The 14,044-nt window shown below is 34.4% G+C and overlaps 1 protein-coding gene across 1 annotated transcript in view; it reads left to right on the top strand.

Moving 5' to 3' along the window:
• The window catches only part of brp (ELKS/RAB6-interacting/CAST family member bruchpilot), a gene marked incomplete in the record, with an annotated part of 771,444 nt that overhangs the window by 722,008 nt on the left and 35,392 nt on the right, over positions 1–14,044 (top strand). Inside the window, 3 exon segments of the mRNA XM_081742418.1 lie at positions 263–520; positions 3,187–3,404; positions 9,691–9,772. Coding sequence (XP_081598544.1) covers positions 263–520; positions 3,187–3,404; positions 9,691–9,772 — 558 coding nt within the window.

Raw genomic sequence — 14,044 nt, 5'->3', positions numbered from 1 at the left:
ATTTCATAAAAGAATTCCCTAATAGCGGAGTACAATATAATGAATATACATATAACTTTATAATTCTATTTGGTCATAATCTTTGAATGCTTCATAAAGATAGACAGAAAATATTTACTAATATATTTTTTTTTATCTATATAGAAATGTGCATGAGAACAAGTTGCATATTTGATTTCGTGCTTGGATTTTGTAACTAAAATTGTAGGTAGAACATTTACTTTAAAACATATGAATAATACTTGTAAATATTTCTTTTTAGCTGGATCTACAAGAAGCCAATCAGAAGTTAGCAAATGGTGCAGCGAGATCGGGAGAAGAAGCACAAGTTCTTAGAAAGCAATTAGAAGATCAAATAAGACATTTAGAGGAACAAAAAAGAAAAGTAGATGAAAATAGAAAAGGATTAGATAGTAAAGTTAGACAATTAGAAGAAAAAGAAAAATCATTAACCGACATGGATCAGAAATTAAAAAGAAGGAAAGAAAAATTGGATCAAATGGAGGCACAATTACAAAAGGTTAGCTACTTCAATGTACTTGGTCAGAAATTAGTAATTGATTATCAGTTGTGTATTCAAGAAAAGTATTTGTACATTGATCAGTGTAAAGCTTGCAATGTCAGCTACAAATGGTGGTATCATTTTTCAACATAGTGCCCATTACGGGCAATACAGTTGCGCTAACGAGAAACAAGGTTTTTCATGCCATCGGCGAAGAATTGTGGTGGCTGTTGGCGACACATTGCTGAACTGCTGCTTCCACCTCCGCGTCACAACTGTAGCGTTGGCCCTTAAGGTAATCCTTAAGTTTGGGAAAGAGCCAAAAGTTGCAGGGCGTAAGATCTGGACTGTAAGCAGAATGAGGCAGAATGTCAACACTTTGCCAGGAGATGGGACAACTTTGAATTTTTTGGCAGAGGAGAAAACGAGTAGCGGTACTCCATCAACTGATGCTTTGTTTCTGGCTGGTAATGATGTATCCACGACTCGTCGCCAGCGATGAATGTTCCTCGCCACACAACCTTCCGCAGTTAGAAATTCAATAACAGCCCATTGTTTCAACCGGACACCACTAGATGCCACGGATGTCTCCCTTACTCTGGAACAAGAGGAGATAGGAAAGTGAAACAAGTGACATTCTATAGCTTAAACATGAGTGCATTAATGATAAATAGTTCAGAATGTTCGCAGTACTATTGGCCAGGTAGTAGGCTTAGAGGCATTACTTTCTGAATCGCCCACGTATATTATAACAATTTTTCGAGTAATATTTCTTAGAAATTGAAAAGAACTTAAAAACTTAAAAAAAAAACAATATGAAATTAGTAAATGATGCAGCAAGATCGGGAGAAGAAGCGTGCGTTTTTTAAGAAAGTAATTAGATCAATTGAGACATTTAGAGAAACAAAAAAGGAAAGTAGATGTAGATTAGTAGAAAAGGATTTGGTAAGACAGCAGCGTTAGACAATTAGAAGAAAAAGAAAAATCTCTAACTTCTAATCATATAATTGATATGGATCAAAGATTTAAAAGCGTGAAAGAAAAGTTGAATTAATATTTTTAAGTAGAACATAGAAATAAGTCATAAATAAATTGGAGTTAAAAAAAAAAAAAAAAACTAAAAAGTTTAGCAACTTAAATTAATGTGACAAGTATTACACAGTATGTTACAAATTTACAAACGAAGGGATAAGTTTTTAACAGGTATATAGCTATATGAATATAGAATTTAAAAGTATGCCATTGTTTACTAGATTACTTTAAACTAATTTTTTGACCACTTATAAATTTTTAGGCAAGTGTTCTATTTGAAGTAGTACACGCTCTAATTAAGAGCCGTCTATGGTATACTTTTGATTGATTATTTCCTTGAAGTATTATGATTATTTGCTTAAAGTTACTTATTTGATTCGTTATTTGCTTATTGACTTTTAAATGTTAGAAATTTTTGGTTGGCTTTGTAGAGCTGCTGTAATAACTTAGTCTTGTTCTGGCTCTAGGCTTGCCACTAAAATTAAGGTAAAATGATATTTTCATATGTTGAGATTTGAGGCAAATTATTAATGGCTTCCTTTCTATCTTAATTCTTCTCTGATTAAAATATATATATAAAAATTAAGTATTTCGGCAGTCGATACCTCCTTGAACATTTTCTTCCGCAGTTGCAGGGAAGTAATTTCCTCGTTGGTGTGTATTTATGTAGTGCATTTTACAAGCAGAGGTAAAACTTGCATCTCAAATTGTGGCAGGAAACTTTTCAAAAACCAGTTAGCTAATGCGTAATATTAATAAGTAGCATGTTGTTCCAAAACTCCAGTCACAAGATACGCAACATTAAAGTTTTCTAAATTTTAAATTTTTATGTTTCTTGCTAAACAGGCACGTAAGGTAAGATCTTAAACTTTAGTACAGTTGTTACCCGTAATAAAATACATAATCATAAATTTTAATATATTTGATAGTAAGCCCCATGATGTTTCCATAAAGTAGTCACTAGTTATACACAATAATATCACAATAATACATTTTTTATATTAACACAAAAGTCAGAGTTTGCCATTCAGATATTTATTGGCCGGATGACAAGTTCTGATTATTTTTCAACTAGTCAAAGTAGGTTATTATACATCCTTGATAGTTCACATGAATGCTTCTATTAAATGCAAGAAAGTTAGAGGCAAGATATTTTGTACATGTTAGCGGACTATCAAGTCCAGTATTATGGATATTTTTTATATATCTTGAACATAAATTTATTTATGAGTTGGATACTCTTATATATGTAGAGACGAAGAATAAGTAATACATTGTAAGCTTAAAAGAGATTGACCCTATCTGAAAAAGATTTTGTAATGTATATCACACCTTTAGGATAATACGAACGTTTCTGGAAATTTGCCTGTAAACTCTAAACCTTACATGATCACTGCTTTTTACAGATATTGTTTCTTGTAATAAGGGTGCATTCTGACTAGTAGACGAAATTCCACTACTATCAAACCGGCAGCTTATAAAAAACAAAATTCGGTTCTATTCAGGATGCGTTAGTTCCTCTTCAACGTTTAATTTCGCAGTGCAAATCGTACATATATTCACTGTAATATTATTTGCATTCATTGTAATATGTGCTTCAAGATCTATTATATACATGCACACTGTAATATGATGTATATTTTGTTCTGCAGAATGCTGCTGCTGCCGCTCCAGCTGCCGGTGGATCTGCAGAGTTGCAGAAGAGGCTAGCGGAAACGTCAAAAGAACTGGAGGCTTACAGACAGGAGTTAGAAAAAGCTAAAGAAGAAAGCCAGCGGGCGCAAGGAGAGACAGAGAGGCTGTTACAACTAGTCCAAATGAGCCAAGAAGAACAAAATTCCAAAGAAAAAATGATCAGAGATCTTCAAGAGTAAGTAGTTGTAGGTTTTAAGGCTGCATAATGAATTTAAAAAAATAATTTCTTCAGAACTGTACATTTCTAAATATGACATCTTTGACCAGTGCTTGAGCAAGTGTAGAGTTACAATAATAACACCCTGTTGACTACTGAGTTATCTATAGAATATTTGCTCTAGTCTGCCATCGTGCAATCGAGTGAAATGAAATTCTTCTCTAGTTTCATGCCCTGTGTAGCTAATATGAAAAATGTATGTAGTAATTGATCTTATCTCCATTTAGAATGTCCCAGGGAGTGATATCTGAGGAAAAAAATAACCCAACGTAAGAAATAAGCAGAAAGGCTAATACTCACCGCAAAAACAGCAGAGTTTTGCTCTACATGTAAGAAGCGCTTTCGGAAGAACCTTCCTTCATCTTCAGCTTACTTAAAATTCAAAGAGGATTTAAAAATTTGAATTTTAAGCAAGCTGATGATGGAGGAAGGTTCTTCCGAAAGCGCTTCTTACATGTGGATGAAAACACTACTGTTTTTGCTGTGAGTATTAGCCTTTTAACTTGTTTCTTAATAAATATTATCACTGCTTGCAATATTGTGATATAACCAAATGTAGTTGTCAACTGATCTAAGGCTCTTCGAAGTTTATGGTCACCTAAACTTTTTCAGCGTCTACTCCTGAGGCGGAAATATCTTACCTATATATCTTTTCTAGTTCGAAACATTTTCCTCCGAAAAGGAACCATATAACAACGAAATAAATCTACCGTTATTAAATATGGCAAATGAAAAAAAGTAATGATAATCGATTTGATATCACACACTAATTCCTCTCTTTATTCAATTATACAGTATTCAGAGTGAGAAATATGCGATTGGATTAAGAATCGAACCTAAGTTTCTGGCATACCGTGCCAATGCGTTAACCACTATGCTAGCCAGTGCGCTCTCTGAATAGCCATATGTTCTATCATTCGAAATCGTGGCTTAGCCACTTAACTCAGACCACTCCTGTTGTGCTCGGACAATCCAGTGTCCATCTTACAAAACATCTCTGACGATATATCAATTCTGTCATTGGCCATTACTTCCGTTCTCATCGTCTTTAAAGTTTGAAAACATTGAAAACTCTTTAATACGTGGTAGCATGTCATATCACTTGGTGTTACTTTTTATTGCTGTGTTTGTATAAACATTAATATTATGTTAACAGAGCACATGCATTGCAAGCATTAAAATAATTTGCGAAAAGTTACCTCTATAGTAACAACTAGCAGGGATAAAGTGGCAACTTTTAAGAAATGTAAACTAATATATTTTCTTTGGAAATAGTTTAAAGTTTAATTTTAATAGTAAACAACAGGAGAAAGTTAGGACCACTATTGAATTCGTGCAAGTCAAAAATAAGAAAATATTTTCTCTCGTCTCTCTCTTTTTCTCTTCTATGCATTAGTACACAAGCCTTAGAATCCATTTTTGGTTATCACTGGACAGGAAAGTAATTAGTTCATATCTGCACACTGAAAAATTATTTATCTGCCTTTCCTATAATGTTCAATATAAACCGTAAATTTTATTTACTAACGCCCAATAACAAGAAATTTCTTGTTAATTCTTCTTCCTTGATTGACGGTTTATATATGGAGTTTTAACGTCTCACACAATTTTATTCTAGGAATTTTAAGCAATTTTTATATTATAGTATCATAATGGAATGAACTGAAATTTTATCTCTTTTACAAAATTGAAAAATATAGAATTTTCGATTTTCTACACCCTTTTACAAGAAGTCTTTAATTTCAGAATGATATATCCTATTTTGGAAAGAGAAAACGAGGATGTATAAAATTGGACGTTTGTTGTATTTTAATCGATTCTTAAACTGTTTTTAAGAAGAATGTCCGATATTCCAAAGGCAATTGTTCGAAACCAATTTCACTATAATTCAGTAACAGTAAAGTTTGAGATAATGAGAGCGTCGTTAGATGAATTTAGAGCAAAGGAATCTCGGGGTGGCCATATGAAAATAAAAACAAACTGCAAGAAAATTGAATATAGACACTTCAACTTTCAAGGCTAAGTGGCGCGTTATCTTTGAATGTAGAAAGAATATTAGAAAGAGAAGTTTGATATTTTTGTCACTGTCAGCAGGCATAATATTGAGTATTGTACTTGAATATTATGACGAAAGAAAATATGACCAGCTGGAAATCTGAAGAAGTTATTAAGCGAGAAAAGAAAACATAGATACAGCGGTCGACATTTGCAGAAAATCTAGATTTCTCTTCGGTTATTTTTTGCATGCTATGCTCTCGTCATCTAAGTTTTTGCTCCTCATGTTTAATTTAAAATAACAATGTACCTTAACCAAACTAGGACAATATCTAGTAAAAACATTTTTTTATATTTCACGATAGTTGTTTTAATTATTTAAATATATCATCAAAATACTGTATATATTAATATAAAAATAATAATTTTACTTTCTTGAAACTCTGATTCCTGAAAATGCCGTCCACTTCTAAGTTTTCGGCTCTGCCCGAATTCTTGTTCTCGAACGTTGGGTAAAAAATATTTTGTAAAAGTTATAAATGCAGATAACTATAGTAGGAAAGGATAAGTTCCAGTTTTATCGTTAAAAATGTAAAAATTAAGGGTTTACAGAAAGCTTGGAAAGAGCTTAATATACATAATTAGCAAATGTATATGGTCATTAGTAGGGTTAGGATCTTGATGATTTTGCAACTTTTTTCTGGATTAGTATAAACATTGCTCGTTGTGTTATAAATCCTGTTTTATTAAAAAGAAGTAATTTAAGACAAACTTGTTTGTGCATTTTTTTTGCATTTTTTGCCCATTTCTGTATATAAGTGCATTTTTTACAGTTTTTGGGCATTTTACATGCATATTTAGTATTTATTCTTACTTTTAACTGCATAATTCTCATTTCTCTTATAAAAACAATAAATTGAAGCAGAATGCTTCCGCCTACACAAAATAAAATGCAAGGAAAATTGCTCTACACTACTCTAGTTCGAAGATTCGTTGGAGTAGGTGTGGCCAATGTCCGCAGACTGCAGTCTCTGGCGATTAGTCACATGAAGCGAAGGAGCGAGAGTTCAGTGACCTTGGCATTCACTGTTTTGGTGAGCTTTTGGTAGACGCCTAATTCTGCAGTTTATCTGGTTAAAATACCGAAGATAAAAGAGAGTACTGCTTCCAAGTTTAAACGATTTGTGAGTGAATTTGGAGGTGAAAAGGTATTTACAACAGATGGAAGTGTTCTCTACTGCAAGGCGTGTGATACGGCAGTTTCAGCCGAAAGAAAAATTACTGTTGAACAGCATGTTTCAAGGGACAAGCACACACGGGGACTCAAGTTACGTGCGAAACGAGAGGCGAACGCTGCGCAACAACTTCTCCCGCAGTATGGTACATCCAAAAATCATTCTGTTTTTTTCGAAGATTTGTGCGAAGCATTTATTTGTGCTGATATTCCGTTGAACAAAGTGGACAACGTGACATTGCGTGCCTTTTTGGAAAAATACACTTCTAAACTCCTTCCCGATTCTTCGACCTTAAGGAAGAATTACGTGAACAAACTTTACGAGAAAACAATGCAGTGTATTAGACAAGAAGTGGACGGAAAGAAAATATGGGTGTCCATGGATGAAATGTGTGATTCGGAGGGACGAAATGTAGTGAATGTTGTTGTTGGAGTGATGCAGGAGGGTGGGCCGGGTAAAACATTTCCTTTGAGTTTGCGAAGTTCTGGAAAAGGTCAATTATTCCACGATCAGTAAGTTATTTGATAAATCAATGCATCTCTTATGGCCTAATGGCGTCCTTTACGAAAACGTGCTGCTCTTTGTAACCGATGCTACACCCTATATGGTAAAAGCAGCGAACTCACTGCAGGTGCTACATTCGAAAATGATTCACATTACGTGCCTCGAGCATGGTTGCCACAGAGTGGCTGAAGAGATATGTGTGCAGTTTCCAGATGTTGATAAACTCATAGGAAGTGTAAAGAAAGTGTTCAGTAAGGCCCCATCACGTGTAGCTGCTTTTAAGTTTGAGCATCTTGAACTAGCTCTACCACCTAGCCCCGTTCTTACCAGGTGAGGAACGTGGCTAGAAGCCTGTAAATACTATTGTCTAAACTTCGAAGCTGCGAAGAAAACGATAGACTCTTTCGACCCCTCCGAAGCTTCCGCGATTCGAACTGCACAAGAGATACTGGCCAATCCTGAAATTCAAGGTAAGCTTGTGTACATTCAATCTAATTTTGGATTTCTACCAGGTGTGATTACTTCCTTAGAGAAATCTGGAGACAAGTTGACAACTTCAATTGACTCAATCAAAAATGCAGTAAGTGCATTAGAAAGTGTTCCTGGGGAAGTAAGACTGAAAAATGACAGATGTATTAAAAAAAAAAAAAAAAAACAGGTTACCATGTTTAGTGTGCGATAGTAGACATTCTTTCAGGCACAAAATTTGTACTGCCCAAATTAGAAAGTGATCTAGGAATAAGTGATATGGTCTATTTCGAATATGCTCCGGTAGTTTCTGTAGAAACTGAAAGAACCTTTTCAATGTACAAATCGTTATTTGTAGACAACCGCCATGCATTCCAGTTCGAAAACCTTCATATGATTTTTGTTGTTTATTGCAACTCAGTATTACGTGCCTCTTTTGAGAAAAACACAACAGAGTAGAACCACGTATATATATATATATATATATATATATATATATATATATATATATATATATATATATATATATATATATAGGTAATACACTAATAAATAGTAACGGATGATTCTCTGTGAAAGCATTTTTTCAAATTATAGTGCATTTTTTTATATTTTTAGTGCATAATTGCATTTTTTATTTTGCATTTTCCCGGCATTTATAGTTCAATAAAATCCTAACCCTAGTCATTAGTATAGTATGTTTGCTTTAAATAAAGGATAGATTCCGTAAAGGGATATTATTTCATTTACAACAAAAAGTGATCTTACAACGAAATAGGATAAAAAATAGGAGAAAAAGTAATAAACGCATCAAGAAACTAAAAAAAGAAATGATTCACCGGAACGTAGAGCAGTGCAAGAAACATAATTGTGCAGCACACACGCCAAATGGTAGTGCAGCATCCTGCAAAATAACGACCTCAAGTTCTGTTTGTTTGTTTGTTCAGGCAGGAAAATTAAAGGATTTTATTTCCTTGATATTTTATTACTTTGCCTATTATTTTTCTGTCCTCCGTGAACAAGGCTTCGGAGGAGAGCTGAAAACGTAACAGTGTAAGATACAATATATTCAGGAATCAGACTTTCCCATAAATAAAATTATTGTTAACATTCTAGAACGTGTTGGCATATTGTAAAATTTATAGATAATTTGATATTCTGTAATAGGAACGAATATTGTATATACTATCTATATATTAGAATGCTAGGTTTATATGTTTGTGGCCAATTGTTTTGACAGTGATATCGCGGAAACCACAAGCAGACAGAAAGATGCCGTTTTCACTGATCGATTGCAAATTTTCTGTAGATTGTTCAGCTCTAATTGAATATTTAAAAAATGGCCGTTATTTCATTATTACATTTTTTAGGGATACACTGGAAGTATTAAAATTTTCAAAATCATCATATTCTTCGAGTTATATATCTTAATACCATACATTTGTTTACGGGGTTAGTATATCTCCGCGGCTTGTTTCATGAACAAATGATAATGATAAACGAAGGATAACCATTCTCTAGTCTAAGATGAACATTTACTGTTTTGGAGTGTTTTGCTCAATAAACATCATATATCACTGACATTAATTGTATGTGTAATGTATTTGCTTACTATACACTGCATGCAAGAAGAAAGAAACCACTATCATACATGAATTAGAAACTCCAACAGGAAGTAAGCTCAAATCTTGCATACGGTGAGAGATATTGAAAAAATAATCGAAAAAGATCTCCCTTTATGATACTCCTTGCCGATTTTTAACAAGACATCCTTCACTTGTGTCTCTAAAGGGACATGTACAGATCTTGTGAGGAATGACAAGGAAATTCATGCTCATATGTAAATGATGTGCAGTGTAGAGAGCGCAGATTCAGCTAGTTTTCTGTAAAATGCTCTTTGCTTAAGTTGACCACATTTCAGTGTAACAAATGAGGCCAACGAAAACAGATTTAGTACATCATATCATCATCATAGTGACAAAAATTTTGCATCAGTGCACTGAACATATTCATAATTGTTATTTCTTTTTCTCTTATTTCAGAGCTTTAAAGAATGCACAAGCAAAACTGCGAAGTCAACAAACTACAAGTGCACAAATGGAGGAAGCGAGAAGAAGAGAAGAGGTTTGAATATATATATTTTCTTTCGTCCTTTCTCATACCAAAAGATCTATTTCATGTGTATTTGTGTTGGGTTTGGTGAGAGTATGTCACCATGTCAGTATCTATGGTGGGAACATACTCTCAAAAACCCAACACATGGTCCAGTGCTGTGGCGTGTGAGGAGGCAAGGGGGCAGTTCTCCCTACCCCTCGTTTAAGCTCCCTGCCGTTCGAGGGAGGTCCACTTTCTTGATACCATACTGCAAAAATGAAATATAAAATAGGTGCACGACACACACACACACAGAGAGAGAGAGAGAGAGAGAGACAGACAGACACAGACACACACACACACAGAGAGAGAGAGAGAGAGACAGACACACACACACACACACACACACACACACACAGACAGACAGACACATACACACACACAGAGAGAGAGAGAGACAGACACACACACACACACACACAGACACATCAAAAGAAGAAGAAAGAACTCTCTTAAACAAACATCGATCTGGACCTGTTTCAGTAAAATGTCTACTGTTAGGGCCCACAGAAATTACATATATTTAATACGCTTTAAATTGTGTCCAATATTGTACCCTCAACTTAATTTTGCAAAATCAAGGAATGGACGCACCATGCAATTTCAAAAATAACTTACAATAATTTAAGGTGCTGTTAATGCTTCATCATCTGAATAAACTATATTTCCCTGAAATGAAGCATAAATGTAACCTGAGCCCTAACCCCTACTTCATTAAAAATGCCAACTGTGGCCTCTAGATGTTCAATAAGGGAAAATTTTTCATATTTTTTAAGGGAATAAATATTGATGCTTGCTCCTCCAGGAAAAAAATCCAAGTTAGGGCGTGGTTTAACATGGAAGCAATGAGATATTGGTAGGTGACTTATGGCATGGCACATCTCATCTGCACATATAAGTCACTTAATTCCTGTAAATTCCGAGGGTTGATGAGTTCGACTTTGGTGTCACAGTGTTCATCTTAGATTGTTGTACCAACCTCGACAGTCTATGACGTCGACATCTTTACTGAGGTGTGTCCGCTCAATGCTTTGAAGTTTGGTGTTTGAAGTTTGACATAAAGACTTATATTTGCGTACACGGTAAGAAAAATAGCAATTTTATATTTTTCTATTGGACATGAAGGAACAAAGTAATAATAATATAATACAGCGTGTTTTATCATACACTATTTAGTTTTATTAAATTACTATATATGTATATGCAACAGTATATGTGATGAAACACTTCAATAGTGCACTATCACACAAAGTGCAATATCTTGAGTGTGAATGGAGAAGTAGTTCTATCCAGGACTCTGGGTATTAATCCCTATCCTTCCATGTGCATATCATTTACGAAAGCAGTTTATTTCAAATATACAGTATACTTTACACAACACAGTTAAATTGGCTCCGCGCTATACAAAAGCGTTGTTGTTCGAAATCTATTTACGGGTTTAAATTCAATTAAAATTCCGGTTACTTTTAAAGATTTGATTCGTAAATATATGGAAAGTTAAAACCACATTAGAGCAAAACCATTATGCAAGATATTTCTGTAATATATAATTGAAATAGATTGATTTTGTTCAGAACTATGTCAAACTGAAATATGAAGAATACACAATTTCATGTTTCTTGTTGATGGACGCTATGGAATACATATTACAGGAATTTGATTGTAACCTATCTCTGAATCTGTAATGAATTTCCTGAATATTCGTGCAAATATAAACCTGCTCTGAGACCTTCCTCAGCACTAACACTGGTTGTAGAACTTGACTTTTATTTACATAATCAATGTTAAAAGATGTTGCTCTGGAAAATTATAGTTTCGATAACTCTGTTATCGTCGTCAGTTCTGAATTTTTAAACTAGGCAAGACTTAATTCTGCATATGGTATAGAAATAACATACTACTACAGATCACACACACCCTCGGAGCTACGAAATTTCCCCCAGGAACAAACCTCCGATAATACTCAACAAATGCAACAAATTTTTACAGTCCTATTTTAACTCCTGTGCATTAATATTTCCCCTCCCCCGAGAAAATCGTCTCAAATCATTACTGCTCCCAGGTTTTTCTTAGGTATTCATTTTTTTTTTTTTAAATGAAATGAAAATCTTTGAGTTTTACGTCACACGGTAATGCCGTTTATGCTAAAGGAGACAGTGATGATGAGTAATGAATGAAATGGTGGAATGAAGAAAGTAGGAGGAAACGGGGGAACCGCGAGAAACCCACGAGCACGGTGTTTGTCCACCACAAAGTTTACTTGGCAGGGGCAGTATTCATTTTAGAGAGACTGGTTGAACACTTGAGTTATTTTGGAACAACTCAATATAGAACAGGAAATAAATTGAATTTGAGGCATCCGATTGATAGATAGATCCCTTTCCAATTACTCCACCCACAGATAAGAATACAGTCAGATTAGCATCGTCCTATATGCGCTGTTGAAATCCGCTTTTATCATCTGCATCACGAAAGAACCAATCAACATTCGATTTCGTCGCAAGGAGGTCGCGCTGCCATCGGTTTTCGCATAGGAAATTATGGGTTATCACAATTATCAGCATACTTTCGTGTGCTTTGTTCTGCTCCTGTGACTAGTAGATTCAGTACGGAAAGATCAGTTAGAAAATTAACCTACTGCATATGTGTCTGCTACGCATTTGTTTCTGCTGTTGTAACCATTATTAACTTAAATGAAAGGAACTATGTTTTTATTTCATTTCAGTTTCTTGGATTTTTAGCCATTCACTTTCCTGCTTATTTTGTTGCCTTGTGCACACCACGAGTCTACGACTCTTCACCACACGCTAGTCGACGGTTAGATTCAAAGTTTCTATACAGGTTGACGTCAGATCGAAAGTTAGTTCCTTCGTTGTAGGAGGCGCTACTATGTACTGGTCACATGAAATTCAAGTTTTTCGCCAATTTTACTGACTGTGTGTGTCCTTTGTGATTCCGCCGCAGTTGTACAATATCTCGATGGTGTGTCAAATTTTGTTCTGCCGATACAGTTCTATAAACTGAGCCCCACAGCCACTGACCAACTGTATGAGCTCCTGAGAAATACAGTCAAGCCGTCCTATATCAAAATATTCATGTTCTTATGGCACGTGGGTTGATACCGGTCAACAAAGTACACACTGCAAGAAGTCAGTAAATACTGCATTCTCTCAGTTTTTATTATTGTCGGTTAACAAATACACACTGAAACAAACTCTGCAGTCTCAGTTTTATTAATACTGGTCAACAAAGTACACACTACAACAAAGTCAGCAAACACTACATTCTCTGAGTTTTACTAACCTAAGGAATAAACGGGAAACAATTTTCCATTAGGTTGTCACATCATCTGATGAAGATGAATATGATACAACAATCATTAATAATTTGACAATGGGTAGATAGGGATCAAATTCAGGGCGCTATTTAAAACTAACTTTCCATCCACACAAGACAGTAGTGATTTATCATTACTTTTATCTCTGTTGCACAAGGGGAAGGGATCTCACTGAAATGCTGAATTTCACAAAATGCACGGTCAACATGTTCTCAGAAGATAGCACTAGTCTATTCTAGTATTCTAGTAGATAGAATGAGATAGTCTTTGTGTTCCGTGATAGCGTCCACCCATACGCCACTCAAAACATTGTATTCTCTCAGTGATTATATGATAGTATATAAATTACTATAATTCAGCACCAATGGCTTACTAAGGTATGTTTGTCAGTTGGTTGCTTGAAATTTTTTCTCACTTACTATCTTAATAACTTCTTGACTATTAAAAAGAAAAAAAAATATAAATAAATAAAAAAGCTGATAACACAGAGATCTGGCATATTGTTGACAACTTCTTCACACCACAGACTTCTAATTTTTTTAGCTGTAATATCTGGTTATTGATTAGGAATGTCAAAAAGTGTATGAGATACAGTGGAAGAATCGCACTAGTCCAATAGAAAAAAATACTAATTATACTTAAGGTTTTATATATATTATGTACCTGTGAAAGAGAGCTGGCATATTCCTATAGGTGTGTTAGATGGATCTATAATTCTAAGGAAGCATTATTAATACAAGATCCTTATATGTGAAACGTCCTTCTATTTATAAGGTTGAAATATTGAACATGTTCTATAAGAGGAAAGGTTATTTATATGGTCTAAAAAATCGTATACTTTGGGGCTAAAGTAAAAATAAATGAATAAAATAATAATTATAAATTTTTAATACAAAAAAATTACC

The sequence above is a fragment of the Thermobia domestica genome, chromosome 16 (assembly GCF_964235325.1).
Source record: "Thermobia domestica chromosome 16, izTheDome1.hap1.1, whole genome shotgun sequence".
NCBI classification, from domain to species: domain Eukaryota; kingdom Metazoa; phylum Arthropoda; class Insecta; order Zygentoma; family Lepismatidae; genus Thermobia; species Thermobia domestica.
Note: the sequence above shows the minus strand (reverse complement) of the source record. Positions and strands in the feature narration are given on the sequence as shown.